Consider the following 15,765-nt stretch of genomic DNA (forward strand, 5'->3'; position numbering starts at 1 on the left):
TCTCTCAACTATCACTTAGAATACACGGTAGTGTTATTGGGTTTTTCTTCCTGTATTTTATTGTTTTTAAGTTTTCTGTTGCTTCTAGCGCTGTTTCATGGGCGACAGGGCTCCTTCAATCCTCCGAAGGCGTGCACTTGGGAGTGTCGCCATGGGGACATTTGAGGGGCTCAGACAGAGTCCCACAGGCTCTGGGTTGAGTCGGGTCCTCTTTCCCAGGATGGTTTCCTGAGCTGCCCCGCCTCTCTTCCAGGTGCCCCACTGCAGGCGCTTGGTCCTACAGGTCCCCTTCCTGCTCTTGAGCTCTCACCCACTATTGGGAGCAAACCACAGCCCATCCCCTTGGGGGTGGTTCTTACCTTGGAGAGGGGCTCTTGGTCACCCCATAACGCCTTCTGGGCCATCCCGGACATCCAAAGAGTATTCGGCGGTGGCGATTCATCGCCTATGGCCAGGGGGTTAAGCGAGGACAGCAGCCGGCCGCTCCTCACCCGCACGAGTGATAGCTTGAAGCGGCCACAAGCCCTGAGCATGTCTAACCAGGGCAGCTTGCTGGGCCGGCGATGCATGACGTCGCGGATGTGGAGCAAGGAGAGCGGCAGGTTACTTTTCTGGGGCGTCACCTTCCCATCCTCGCAGGGGCTTTTTGAGGAGTCAGGGGTACCCGGGGACTGGGAGGCCATCTCGGAGGCAGGCCTGGCCACGAACGGTGGCGCCACGCGCCCCCGCCCCCACCTTGGGACGCACGCGCCCTCCCTGAGCCTGGCGATCTCACTGCCTCCTCTCGTCCCGCAGCATGGCTACTCCCAGGAAAATGGGCTTCAAGTTTCTGGGCGCAAGAGGAATGAGACCAAATGTGTGAAACCGTTTGTAGGGGCTCCTGGCCAACCCATTTCACGTTCCACAACAGAGAAATGACCCATAAGTTATAGAATGTACCCTGGATTAATTAAGACACAGCTGGTAGGGGTGGGCACACACAATATATAAGGGCATGAAGGAAGTATCTGTCATAATGCTAGTGAAAAACCAAAGAACAAAATGTCACCACTCATCCTGGAGCAGACACAGTGCTAGAAAATGACTGTGTGAAATCAGAACAAAAGAGCAAGTGTCGTCATCTCTGGGGTGTAGTAGAAGAAGTGCCTTTCTTCTTTCATTTTTTTACAATTGTTCTGATCATTCTATGATGTTACCTTGATAATGCAAAAAAACCTCTTCACTCTACTTTTTAATTTTTTAAAAAATATTTACTTTGCTAGTTTTGGCTGCATCAGGTCTTGGTTGCCCCACAGTATGTGGGATCTTCGTTCCCTGACCAAGGATCGAACCCATGTCCCCTGCATTGGAAGGCAGATTCTCAACCATTGGACCAGGAGGGAAGTAACCCCCCCTCTCTGTTCTCTTTTAAGTTTTTGTTGTTGTTGTTGTTGTTTTAATCTGGACCATTATTTTAAAGTCTTTATTGTATTTGTTACAAAACTGCTTTTTCTTTTTAATGTTTTCTGGTCATGAGGCATGTGGGATTTTGGCTCCCTACCCAGGAATCAAACCCACACCCCCCCTGCATTGGAAGGCTAAGTCTTAACCACTGGATGGCCAGGGAAGTCCCCTGCACTCTCCTCTTCCCAAAGTCTCATCAGGGCAGATGAGATGGCCTCAGAGTAGGGACCCAGGGCTACAATGAAAACACCTGGAGCCTGTGCGATCCTGGATGTGGGCACACACTCTTCCACTCTTGGTCCCAGTGCCTTCCTCAGATACTTCGGTGGCTTCTTCCCCAAGAGGCTGAGGCCGCCTGCCCGAATCCTGGGGCTGTGCTGCCCACTGGGCTCCTGGCTCCCAGCACCAACCACGGGAGGGAAAGAACCAGACCCCCCAGGAAAACAACAGGAAGGGGAAAGCGACCACCCCGCTCCCATACGATTCCTTAAGTCAGACTCTTCTTATCTGAACCTAGCTTTCTTTACCACAAAACCAGAGAAAAGCCTTCACTTTTCATTTCTTTTCTAAAAGTTTCAGGCAATGAAAAATCAAGAAGACAATAGAAAAATGCCATTTTAATTAAACTGTACAGTCTGAATTTCTTCCTCTGAAACTAACAGAAGTTAAAAATAGAAATCAATTTTGGCAAACTTCCAAGGCAGGCTTTGAAATGTCAGGGTTTAAAAAAAAAAAAATATTATTTCACAGCATGAATTTACATATAAATACAATCTGTACAATGTATTAACTGAGTGATCAATGAACTTCCATCCTGGAGGAGATCTGGTATTGGGACAGGCCAGGGCAGAATTCAATTACTGCCTCCTTAGTGGAAGACGCTTCAGCCTGGAAGAGGAAATAAAAGAGAGTTAGATACTAACAGAAAAACTAGATGGTTCAGTGGGGGAGGAATATGAAAATGCCAGGCCTTTCCCTGAATCAAAGTGGCACAAAATACAGAGAGTGACCCACACCATGAAAGAAAGCACCATTTAATCTGCACTCTTAAGATTCTGTTCCCCCCAAAACACACAGAGAGACTCCCTCCACCTCTTATGTGAAGACCCATTTATAAAAGCAAGTTCTAATCCTGGTTTCACTTACCTATCTCATGTATGACCCTTGGGAAGGAACTAAAACAACAAAAAACCATGCTTGATCTGGGGGCAAAAGCTCCTGAGCTGCCAGTCTTAAACTCAGCTTTGAGCACACAAGAATGTTCATGGCAGTTCTAACTCACCAAGTAGAGCTGGGTCACACTGACCCTAGATCCTTGCTCTACAGCCCCAAACTGGAATGCCAAAGGCCCCCAACAACGGGATAGAATACTCTGTGGTGTATCCTATTAAGGAATACTCCACGGCAATGAGGACAAACCAGTTGTTACTAGGACAATACGGAGGAATCTCACAGGCCAGATGCAAGAGCTCCTATTACACAGGTCCCTTAAATAAATGTCAAACACAAGCAAGAGTAATCAGTGATGAGAGAAGCCAGAATGGCTGCCTTTGGGGTTAGGGGTGGGGATCGTTAAGTGAGCGAGGGTTTCTGGAGTGCTGGTTTAGTCCTTGATCTAGGTAAATTCAGGTAGTGAGAATGCATGGAACAATGAGCTTACGATGTGAGTGCACTGAAGAGTGTACTCCACTGTATGATTCCAGGTCTGTGAAATTATAGAATGGGCAAAGCTAACTTAGAGGGACAAGACAAAGATCAGTGTCACCTGGGGAGAGGATGGGGTTGGGGCAGGGGGCGGGGCAGACTGCAATGCCATCTAGAACTAGGCCACACCGTCACTGAAGAAAAGCATCAGGGGCCCTTGACAAAAGTGAGACCTCAGCCAGGTGCTGGGGATGCAAGTAAGACCCATGTGGTTGTGACCTTCAAAATGCCTCTTGCAGGAGGGACTTCCCTGGTGGTCTGTCGGGAGCTGCCACAGGCATTACTGACAAAATGGAGGCACGGCCCCAACCCCCTCTCCTCATCCCGCAGGCAAGGTCCCAGGATGAAGGAGTTAGGTCTTGTGATTCTGACTTGTCCTTTCCTTCCTCCAGTTGAGTTGGCTGGAAAGAATGTTCTAATCCATAAAGTTAACTATTGACATTTGTTCAAGGATCTTTACAAAGAATGCTCCAGGATGAGCACATAGGCTGCAGCTTGAGACCATGGGAAACATTGTTATCTGAAACCTGCCTGTAAGGGGAATGTTTATGGCAAAAGAAGTTTGCTGAGTTTAGGGGTTAGGAATAATTAAGAATAGTTAGAAGCTAAAAGTTTAAGGTATGTTGTAGTGTTGGCATATTTTACTATAGCTTATGGAAACTAGGTATTTTAGAGATACTAATAGCTAAAAGCCTTTTTAGGAGATGATGAGCTTAAGTTACTAGGGGATAACAGGATTTAGAAAGATAAGAAATAAACTGAGGAATGTGATATAGAGCCCAGAGACAAAGTTGAGTTACAATGTTATCACAAAGACACTTAAGAGAGAACCCTGCAACTGAAGATGTCATACCTCTGACCTAATGCTTTTGTAAAAGTATAAAAGAAAACCTGATGCTTAAAATAAACATGCAGCCCAGTGCTTTGAGCGAGAGACTGCATCATTTTCTCCACCGAGATGCAGTCCAAATGAGTGAGAGGCTGCATCATTCGCCGACCCCGTTCATCCCTTCAGGGCAATTCCCTGGCTGCCAGAGCTGGACTCCGGCAGTGGTCCAGTAGTTAAGAACCGGCCTTGCAATGCAGAGGACGTGGGTTCGATCCCTAGGTGCAGGAACTAAGATGCCACATGCTGCAGAGCAACGAAGCCCCTGTGCCACAACTATAGAGTCCACGTGCTGCAACAGAAGATCCCGCATGATGCAACAAAGGTCCCGTGTGCTGCAACTGAGACCCAATGCAGCCAAACAAACAAAAAAGTAAGTGGGAAAAAAAAAAAAGCCCCTTGCAGGAGACAGATGCAGACAGGTAATACACAGAGTGGAGTGAGGCACAAAAGATGGACAGGCCCCCTGTCTCCCTGTAGAGAGTCTAGGAGGCTTAGGGGTGAGGGGCTATGGAAACTATACCTTTAACAACCACGAGAGTCATATTTAAATACACTTCACACCTCTGCCCCTTTCTTCCCCCCATCCCAGGCTCTGCCTCAGAGATAAGTGCTCTCAGGAGTGTAAGAACCCCTCCAGTCTTCTTCTCTGCAAAGATGGACATACAGTTGTACACGGGGAAATCCAAAGGTGTGAGGATGATAGTACCAACTGTATACACTATTCTGTAGCTTTTGGCTTCTTACTGTTAAGTTTCAGATGCCAATCAGCAAGCAACCCATGTTTTCTGACTGCTGTGCTCGGCACACTCCACCACACCCTCCGGATGGGCACCGAGGGGCTTCCATGTGTACAAGCCCCTCCCTGCAGGAATGACTCGTTATGTGGCCCCAAACAGTCAAGGGTGATGATATCAGGTGTGGGTAACAGCCTCTCTGGGCCTTGCTTTCCCTGCCTGTGAACTGAGGGGACACGAGTCACAGGGTGTGTGGGGATTCAAGGAGCTCACACCCATGGGGGTGCCTCACAGCGCCCGGCCCATCAAATCAGCAGTGGCATACGCCTTGAGGAAAGGGAGACAGGAAACGGCACAGCTGCTTCAGGGGGCTCTGGATTAAACTGAAATGCTCATATGTTTGTGTTTTTGAACTATGAGAATGTCCTGTCTACTGGGAAGACATAAGTGAAAAAGAACATAGGGCTGGCACTTGTCTTTCCAGACAGCAAAATAACCACAAGGCCATAGTAATTAAAACAGAGTGGACGGGCTTCCCGGGTGGTCCAGTGGTTAAGATCTGCCCTGCAGGGGACACCAGTTCGACCTCTGGTCCAGGAAGATCCCACGCCTTGGAGCAACTAAGCCGGCACTCCACAACTACTGAGCCTGTGCTCTAGAGCCTGGGAACCACGACTACTGAGCCCATGCTTCCCAGAACCCACGCTCCACAAGAGAAGCCTGTTTTGTCTCTCTTCATCCTGGGCCCACAGCTGGACTTCCCCTACCCAGTCCTGTGGTGGACAGCAGGGTCATCGAGCTGCCCTGGGCTATGGGCTAGAAGGGAAGAGAAGCCAGGACTTGCAGGCAGGGCCACAGCAACCTCCAGAACCATCCTCCAATCCATTCCCCTCCTCTGAGGGTCACATGCTACAGTGGAACAAACTGCGATCCTGAGTAACTTTCTCAATTCCATTTATGCTTCATTGGCTGAGCCACTGGGATTCAGGGGTTCTTTTAAATCACAGCTCGTTTGCTCACTCTCATTAATATTTACAACTGGCCATCTATCTGGAGAAAGTTAAGTTGGGTGCCTATACTACTCTGTTCACAAAAAAGGGAAAATAAAACAACTCAAATAAACTAAATGAAAACAAAACTGAAAAAGCATGAGGATAGTCTACACACATATACAAAATCTTACATTAGGGAAGGCCTTTAAAAGACAAAATGTAAAACATACCACCACTAACAAAAAAAAAAAATTGGTGAAATTGAGTGTACCAAAAATTAAAGCTTCTGTTCAACAAAAGTCATATAACAGGTAACACTCTAGAACACAAAGAATGACTATCCAGAATTATTTTTTAGTTTCAAAAAAATTTTTTTAAAATTTTAAATGTTAAAAAAAAGGGGGGTTGGGGGATACTTCTCTGGCGGTCCAGTGGTTAAGACTCTCTGCTTTCACTGCAGGGGTCACGGGTTTGCTAATACCAGACCACCTGACCTGCCTCCTGAGAAATCTGTATGCAGGCCAAGAAGCAACAGTTAGAACTGGACATGGAACAATGGATTGGTTCCAAATAGGAAAAGGAGTACATCAAGGCTATATATTGTCACCCTGCTTATTTAACTTGTATGCAGAGTACATCATGAGAAATCACGACTGGATGAAGCACAAGCTAGAATCAAGATTGCCAAGAGAAATATCAATAACCTCAGATATGCAGATGACACCACATTTACGGCAGAAAGTGAAGAACTAAAGAGCTTCTTGATGAAAGTGAAAGAGGAGAGTGAAAAAGTTGGCTTAAAGCTCAACGTTCAGAAAACTAAGATCATGGCAGCTGGTCCCATCACTTCATGGGAAATAGATGGGGAAACAGTGGAAACAGTGACAGACTTTATTTTGGGGGGCTCCAAAATCACTGCAGATGGTGACTATAGCCATGAAATTAAAAGATGCTTGCTCCTTGGAAGACAAGTTATGACCAACCTAGACAGCATATTAAAAAGCAGAGACATTACTTTGCCAACAAAGGTCCGTCTAGTCCAAGCTATGGTTTTTCCAGTAGTCATGTATGGATGTGAGAGTTGGACTGTAAAGAAAGCTGAACACTGAAGAATTGATGCTGTTGAATTGTGGTGTTGGAGAAGACTCTTGAGAGTCCCTTGGACAGCAAGGAGATCCAACCAGTCCATCCTAAAGGAAATTAGTCCTGAATATTCATTGGAAGGACTGATGCTGAAGCTGAAACTCCAATACTTTGACCCCCTGATGTGAAGAACTGACTCATTTGAAAAGACCCTGATGCTGGGAAAGATTGAAGGCAGGAGGAGAAGGGGGTGACAGAGGATGAGATGGCTGGTTGGCATCACTGACTCAATGGACATGAGTTTGAGTAAACTCCAGGAGTTGGTGATGGACAGCGAGGCCTGGTGTGCTGCAGTCCAGGGGGTTGCAAAGAGTCGGACACGACTAAGCAACTGAACTGAGCTGAACAGGGAACTCAGATACCACCTGCGTGCCTTGCAGCGTGGGCCAAAAAAAATTTTTTTTAATTTTTTAATAATAATTCCGAAAAATCAGTAAAACAGTACCTAAAAACCAGAAAAACAATCTAACAGAGGACAGAACATTGTGAAATGTTCAAGAGCACGTTATTCACAAAGGAGCCCACGGCAAATGCTGAGACACAAAGCAAAGGACACTCGGCCTCATTACTGATCCAGGAAATGCGATGAAGACGACATGCCATTCTTTTTTTTTTTTTTCTTTTAATAGTGCTGTGGAAACAGAGGAGAGGTGACATGCCATTCTTCACCCATCAGGCTGGCAAACATCTCCATGCTGTTTGCAGCTGATGTAACAACAAGGTGCTTTCACAATTTAAACGGATAGAGCCACTTCTGACAACAGTTTGGTGGCATTTATTCCTTCTAAATGTTCATTCCTATAGATTTATATTAAAAATGTGAAACGAAATGTGTGTGTACCTGTATGTATGTGTAGTTGTGTAAAAAAGTCTTCAAAGTTACAAAGCAACTGACAACAGAGGGGACTGTGGAGTGAAGAGAGATTTGGGGAACTGGTCACAGTTTTACCTACAAGATTTGAATTTTCACAACAATAATATATTTACAGATTACTTATGCAATTAAAAGTTAACTTTTTAAAAAGCTGAGTCAATACACAAATCTATCACTCCTGACATTTGCCTCTAAGCAAACGTGGCAAGGTTTCAATCAGCCTCTGAGTTGCCTACCGTCTCAGCAACTCCTGGGGTGACAGGTCTGTGGGCCCTTCTTCACTCTGGCTGTCACTGCTGTCCGTACTCTCAGAACTACTACTTTTCTCTGATTTTTTATTCTTTTGCTTGCCTTTGTGTTTGTGCTTCCGGTGTTTCTTTTTCTGAAAAAAGTAAATAAATAAATTTAAGGAGAACAAATGGGTGTTTCCATCCCTTATCCAGCACAATTACAGGCTAATGAGGCATTTGGTTGCTGGAGTCATTCAAAAACAAAACCAAAGGGCCTTCTCTGGCGGCCCAGTGGTTAAGCATGAAGAAAAAACTGGTAGAAGGTTAGAGAACAGCACGCAGGCCGTTGAGAAACAAGAGAGTTTGGTTTTCAAACCTGTCAGCACCGGTTCCTTTCCTTTCACTCCAGGAGAACTTCTCTTATCTTTCATGCTCGAGAATCCTGTTTTCTGGGAGCTAAAAGTGGAGCTGTTTCTAACCAGTTCTCCTACTGCCCAGACCACTGTGGGAGCCCAGCACTAATGTTAACTGAATTAAACGTCTACACCATAATGCAAAAGAAGATACCGAGGTTGAGGTAAGGGCTGTCAACGGTGTTCTTCAAGTGTCCATCACTTCAAATGACAAGCTACAGACCTAAGTCTCTATTTGTAGTGATGACAAAGTAGTTGAGAAATAGTCAAACTAATGGCTTCTTTTTATGTTGAATAATAATCAATATTAAATGTTTTTATTATTTAAATAATTATTTTATTAAAGTTAGTAATTAACTGTTTTATTACTTAATACTCAACCATACTCTAAGATATTTATTTATTTATTTTCGGCTGCATAACTTGTGGGACCTTAAGTCCCCGACCAGGGATAGACCCCAGGTCCCTGCAGTGAAAGTGCTGAGTCCCAACCACTGGACCACCAGAGAATTCCCAACTCTAAGATATTAAATGTCCTTATTTCCTACCTTTTAATGTTCGTGAATTAAAAAAAAAAATTAAGTACAACTGAATAAATTAAAATATTCTGTCTGAAAGAAAAACAAAGTGTTTTTGAAAATCAAGGGGTTACATTGAACTGATATTCAGTCAAGTCAGTGAGGGACCTATGGCCCCATCCCCCTTTGACTGGCTCTCTGGGTCACTCCTGGAGGCTGGGGCATCTGACACCACACACCCGGAAGTTACTCACCTTCTCTTTCTTCCGCCTATGCTCTTTCTTGGTCTTGTGCTTTTCTTTGTTCTTTTTATGTTTCTCTTTGAGAGGTGCCTCAAGTTTTTGACGTGCATCTGAAACACAGATGTAATAAAGACATGGACTAGGTGCACCATGGGGAAAAAAGGCTAAATTACTGAATTCAGTAATGACACAGATGGAATGTTTACCATTAAGGCAGAACTCCAGCCCTACCTCACTGGTAAACAAGCAGATTAGCGTGTTACACTGTAGCTCTATATTTAGAAACTGCCAGAAACGTCAACCTAAGACCTGTTTGATCCAACTGGCATTTGGCCACAGCCTTATCCGCCAGATGAAGATAAAGTCAGACCAGAATGCCTACAAGCTTTCTGTAATTTAACATCCTCAGGTAAACTCAAAGATGGATCAGAATCTGCATCTGGCTCTGTCACCAGCTCTGTGATCTTTGACATGTTGTTAAACCTCCCCAAGTCTGTTTTCCCATCTGAAAAAAGGGGAAAACAAGAATCCCTATCCCCTTAGGGACATAGAGAGGATCAGAAGGGACCATAAACATGAACCCCAAAGCCATAACTGCCAGCCCCTCTGAAAGCCTCATCCCTTTCCAAAAGCACATTTCATATGAGTTCGTCTTATAACTGGAAACACTAAAAAATTAGCATCAAAAGAACATAATGTACGTGATCAGTAAAAATGATTAAACAAGTTGCATGAGCCCAAATTCTCCATTTCCAAATTCTGACCAAAATGTTTTCATGAACTTCCAGTCATCAAACCAGCAGAAAACTATCTAGAGTAGAAACACTGTAAGCCATTAAATCAACTTTTATCTACCTTAAAAAAGCTCCAAGGTATTTCACGAATACAGTTTATTTTTCAAATCAGGTTAACAGATATCTGCAACTTTCTAGTATTATAGTTTGGTCAGATATTTCCAAATTTGACCTCCCCAAACTATTTTTTTTTAATGCTAGTTTTTGGAAAATAACTCATAGACCAAATTAGGTTATTAACTATTACAAGGATATCAAGGGCCGTTCTGGGAAACAGCCATAAGTAACTTAGTTTTCAGGTACTGACACACGTATTTTAAACTGAAGATCTGAACAACTATAGAGATAAGAAATACATTCACCACAATTTTTCAGAACCCCACACTTTTTACTCCTCTCTGCTTTCTATCATTTCTTTGAAGGCTGGGTTAATTAACCAAACTGATATGTGTAAGTGGACACTACAGGAAATGATAAAGTAGGTAATAGAATTTTATGTCATTTATACATTTGGGCCCTGTTATCAGATGTGTGTTAACCCAGCTTTCAAAGAGATGATAAACCAGTATAAACATTTTAATGTGAGAAGTCAATTTAAGCTGGCAACAAACAGAAGTTGTCAGCAGACACTGGGGGAGGAGGATGAGCTGTATTTACTGCTGAAAGGATTCGTTTTATTTATTTATTTTTTTGCTACATTAGCCAAAGGATTAAAAAAAAGTCTCAGAATATCCTTCTCTCTACAATTCCTATCCCACCTTTGTGTCCTAGATTTTTAATATTTTTTTAAATTTCTGTAAGTGACAAAATTTGAGATACTAAGGATCCTTCTGTTAAAAACGTTTTTTTTTCAAAAAAATTGAAGGTGTCTGAGACTGAAGAGCAACTACTATCATTTAGGTACAAGGTGGAAGCACTGATTTTCCAAGTGTGGCTAAGAATAGATAAGCAAGGAACAAACAATACATATTTGGGTGGGCCCATGCTGGATTACGTTGGTGGGTGGAACGATGTGATTAGAGTTGTTCTATCTTAGGGGGAGACTCGGGTGTCCCTGCAAACGGATAACACAAGGCAGTCTCGACTCACTGGGGCAGAAGACCGGAGGCAGTCGCGGGCCAAACTCCTCTCTCTCATCTATCTGCATCTTCTGAATCGGGAAGAATGGTACAGGCTCCTGGGGTGCTGGCTCGCTAGCTGAAAAACATCGGGGTATTAATTACACACACACATCAAACATCAATGTACTTGAGTCTAAAACTATCTGTTTTCACCAGATAACGTGTGCTTTTCTTCAGTACCCCGCTTCACTAGCTCACACCAAATGCTGAGGATACAGAGCGAACACGCAGGCCCGACCTCTGACCTCATGGACATTTGAGCTGGGATGTCGGTCACACAAGGACACCTGCAACCAGGTGCCCTAGCGGCCGTACCACCGGGGTGGTGAGGGTGCCTGTAGTACACACTCACATCACCTGAGACCTAAGAGGCTGAAATACACGCTTGAGGGAGGGCCATCTCAGGAGAATCAAGACTTAGAAATAAACAGGATGTCAGACTATGTCCCAGCTCAGAAGGCTTCACATCACTCAAATTGTCAAAGAGCAGAAAAACTGAATATGAACAAATGATCATGTTCACATTAATAATCTCATTTTTAAAGAAGAGATGATTTGGTTTTCAGAGATAAGAGAGAAAGATGGGGCAAGTCTGGAAAAATTTGTATCGAAGTGTTGGTGGTTATCTCTGGGAAAGGGGGGGTTCCAAGAGACTTAAGCTTTCTATATTTCTAAATTTTTAAACTTTTCAAGTAACATATAATTGTGTAATTAAAAAAAAATAAGTTGCCTTTTTTCACAGAAGAAATAAAGAAATAGGCTGACGTTTGTGGTCACCTATGAACAAACAGTATCTTATATCTCTACATAACTTTTTGGTTAAAGGCCCTTAAAAATTATACCTAAGTCCACCACAGACTGACAAGGGCAAGAAGAACACTCTAAGACTGAGATGGGAAATTCTGTCCACCCACCCAAGCATCTGAAAAGTCTTCTGTCCACCCACCCAAGCATCTGAAAAGTCTTCTGTCCACCCACCCAAGCATCTGAAAAGTCTTCTGTCCACCCACCCAAGCATCTGAAAAGTCTCCCACCCTTGCAGATGGCCTCCCTTCCTATGCCAGAACCCCTGGCGGGGGTAAACAGAACAGGTAAAACAGGCTACTAACCAAGTGTCAGACTCACTGTAATGAGAACAGACACCACCTACCAAGTGCTACTTATGTGCCAGGCAATGCCCATCTGATGGGTGAGCCAGAGCACACAATCTGCCCTACAGAGAAGAAAGCAGAAGAACCCCTGTACATGTTATGATCAAATGTTTCCCACTAATCCTGGCATCTTGTCATCAACCACATGAAAAAAAGTAAGTTATTTTTTAATGAAAACTTTACTATTTTTTAATTCTTCTCAACTAGCACACATAGGAAAATCAATATTATCAAACATAGCCATTCTAAAGATATACCACAGATTTATGCCAGATAAGAGAAAAAATAAAGAACTCTGTTCCATCTCAATTGAAAATACAAAAGATTATGAATGAGTGAGTGAGTGAAAGTCGCTCAGTTATGTCTTACTCTTTGTGACCCCATGGACTGTAGCCCACCAGGCTCTCCTCTGTCCATGGGATTCTTCAGGCAAGAATACTGGAGTGGGTTGCCATTCTATAAATCATATAAATATTTTTGGATCTGTCTACTAAGGAAAGCAAAAATAAACAAATAAGACCTAATTAAACTAAAAAGCTTTTGCATGGCAAAGAAAACCATCAACACAATGAAAAGACAACTAGATGGAACAAATATTTGCAAATGACATGACTGATAAAGGGTTAACATCCAAAATATTTAAACAGCTCATACAACTCAACATCAAAAAAATTTTTAAAGTAAACACTCCAGTTAAAAAATGGGCACAAGACCTGAAGAGACATTTTTCAAAGAAGACATACAGATGGCCAACAGGCATATGAAAAGATGTTCAATATCACTAATGAGTAGAGGAATGCAAATCAAAACATGATGAAAAAAAAAACACAAGATATCACCTTACACATGTCAGAATGCCTACCATCAAAAAGACCACAAATAACAAATGTTGGTGAGGATGCAGAGAAAAGAATTCTTGTGATTGTTGGTAGGAGTGTAAACTGGTGCAGTTGCTGTGAAAAATAATACGGAGATTCCTCAAAAAACTAAATAGAACTATCATGTGATCCAGCAATCCCACTCCTGAGTATATTTCCAGAAAAAAAACCCAACAACTTATTTTGAAAAGATACATCTACCCGAATGTTCACAGCAGCATTATTTATAGTAGCCAAGATATGGAAGCTACCTAAGTGTCCATCAACAGATGAATGGATAAAGAAGATATGGCGCACACACACACACACACAGAGGAATATTATTCAGCCATAAAAAATGAAATTTTGTCATTTGCAACAACATGGATGGACCTGGAAGATATTATGCATAGTGAAATAATTCAGACAGAGAAAGACAAACACAGTACATTATCACTTACATGGGAATATAAAAAATAAAACGAATGAATGAATATAACAAAACAGAAACAGACTCACAGACACAGAAAACAGTCTAGTGTTTTCCATTGGGGAGAGATAAGGAGAGAGGGGCAAGAGAAGGGTAGGGGATTAAGTGATACAAACTACTATGCATAAAATAAGTAAGCTACAGGGTATTCCCTGGCGATCCAGTGGTTAGAACTCTGCACTTTAACTGCCAAGAGTGCACATTTGGTCCCCGGTCGGGGAACTAAGATCCAGTGAGCTGCAAGGTACAACAAGAACAACAGCGAAAAAGCTACAAGGATATATTGTACAGCACAGGGAACAGAGCCAAAATTTTAGAACACCTTTAAAAGGAGTATAATCTATAAAACTTTTGAATCACTATGTCATATACCTGAAACATAATATTGTAAATTCACTATACTTAAATAAAACTTGTTTTAATTTAAAAAACATAAAACTTAAAAACATCATCAGTTGCTAATTATCCTGGTTAAAAATTGATACCAAATGAAGAAGCAGCTTCTCTATAGACACCATTGTTTTCTTTTTCAGATTCCAAAGTCTGAAATATTTGACATACCTTGTGCCACAGATGATGCTTCAACCAAGTCAGTCTCTTGGGAACTTTTGAAGTCAGCCTCCCTGGTACCCTCCTGATCATCCTCACTGTCACCATGCTCATCCTCAGAGGATGAAGACTTCTCATCAGAGGAGCTGGCAAAGATGGCTTTGAATAAGTCCATGGATGGGCGGCTACCCTCTCCTTCAGTCTGTGAATCCACATCTTTGTTTACTACCTGTATTAACAGTGAAATAAGAGTCAGAGATGAAGAGGCAAGGATGAAAGGAGCTACACATTCTAGAACACGGCACATGCACACACACAGGTACTTATGTTTATACTCATTTCCTAACTAAACAATGATCACTCACATAGTATCATTTTGTGGTATTTTTCCGATTCAATACCTGTAGACCACGCTGACTGGTAGAAGCTGCTGAAACCGCTCATGGAAATTGGTCATTAATCAGAATTGCAAAGGACCCAGAAAAAGGCAGCAGGGACTAGCACAGCACCTCTGTCCTGTTTTCAAAAGTCTATCTGAGGCTTCTGTGGTGGTCCAGTGGTTAGGAATCCACCTTGCAATGCAATGGACACCAGTTCGATCCCTGGTCTGGGAAGATCCCATATGCTGAGGAGCAACTAAGTCTGTGAGCCACAACTACTAAGCCCACGTGCCCTAGAGCCCATGCTCTGCAACAAGAGAAGCCCCCACAGTGAGAAGCTCAGGCACTGCAAAAAGTAGTAGCCCCTGCTGTTGCAACTAGAGAAAGCCGTCGTACAGCAACGAAGACCCAGCACAGCCAAAAATAAATAAATAAAAATTTTTTAAAAAATGTCTGTCTGAGCCTTTAGAGGTCCAAACATGAAAGGTAGTGAAGACAGTATACTCATTAAAAGGTGCTGAAAACTGGAAACCTCCACACTTGGACAGCAAGATCAAACCAGTAAATCCTAAAGGAAATCAACCCTGAATATTCATTGGAAGGACTGATGTTGAGACTGAAGCTTCAATACTTTGGCCACCTGATTCGAAGAGCCAACTCATTGGAAAAAGACCCTGATGCTGGGAAAGATTGAGGGCTGGAGGAGAAGGGGGTGATAGATGATGAGATGGTTGGATGGCATCACTGACTCAATGGATGAGTCTGAACAAAATCCAAGAGATAGTGAGGGACAGGGAAGCCTGGCCTGCTGCAGTCCATGGGGTCGCAAAGAGTTGGACATGACTGAGTGATTGAATAACCACACAATGGGGAGAGTGTGAGGAACACTGACAAAGTGGTCCTGGAGCTCCCCTCTGCAATTCAGGTCACCCTTCCTAAAAGCAGCCCCAGGATGGAGAGTCAGGCTACTGACTTTGCACGTACTCCATCCTATAAACAGGGACAAAGGTATGAAGAAGGCATGGTTCCCACATCCCAACAGCTTATCACCAGACAGACATGGAATGATCTAAAGTGCTTAGTGCAAACAGCACCCACAAGAGTGGCTGAGATCAGAATCCACTTCAGTCCTTCCATTTTACCACTGAAGAATGTACGTCAGGAATGACAGGAGGCTCTGTCAACGATGCACATGTGCTACACATATACACATACATGCTACATGCCCCGGGTGGGCGGAG

The 15,765-nt window shown here is 43.2% G+C and overlaps 2 protein-coding genes across 10 annotated transcripts in view; both read right to left on the reverse strand.

Moving 5' to 3' along the window:
* Positions 1-733, reverse strand: part of WDR88 (WD repeat domain 88) — a 43,969-nt gene extending 43,236 nt beyond the window's left edge. For all 4 annotated transcript variants that reach the window (XM_081510410.1, XM_081510412.1, XM_081510409.1 and 1 more), the window contains exon 1: positions 360-733. In XM_081510410.1, the coding sequence (XP_081366536.1) occupies positions 360-683 (324 nt within the window). In that variant the 5' untranslated portion in view covers positions 684-733. The remainder of the gene's footprint in view (positions 1-359) is intronic.
* Positions 734-2,040: 1,307 nt separating this feature from the next.
* GPATCH1 (G-patch domain containing 1) overlaps positions 2,041-15,765 on the reverse strand; it is a 56,764-nt gene continuing 43,039 nt past the window's right edge. For 4 of the 6 annotated variants that reach the window (XM_081510415.1, XM_081510414.1, XM_081510413.1 and 1 more), the window contains 5 exons: positions 14,157-14,373; positions 11,066-11,173; positions 9,195-9,292; positions 8,016-8,161; positions 2,041-2,331 (listed from right to left, as the gene is read on the reverse strand). In XM_081510415.1, coding sequence (XP_081366541.1) covers positions 2,301-2,331; positions 8,016-8,161; positions 9,195-9,292; positions 11,066-11,173; positions 14,157-14,373 — 600 coding nt within the window. In that variant the 3' untranslated portion in view covers positions 2,041-2,300. The remainder of the gene's footprint in view (positions 2,332-8,015; positions 8,162-9,194; positions 9,293-11,065; positions 11,174-14,156; positions 14,374-15,765) is intronic. The other 2 variants (XM_081510416.1, XM_081510418.1) reach the window with 1 other exon arrangement.

Source organism: Giraffa tippelskirchi, chromosome 7 (assembly GCF_054371585.1).
Source record: "Giraffa tippelskirchi isolate mGirTip1 chromosome 7, T2T-mGirTip1v1.2.pri, whole genome shotgun sequence".
NCBI classification, from domain to species: Eukaryota; Metazoa; Chordata; class Mammalia; order Artiodactyla; family Giraffidae; genus Giraffa; species Giraffa tippelskirchi.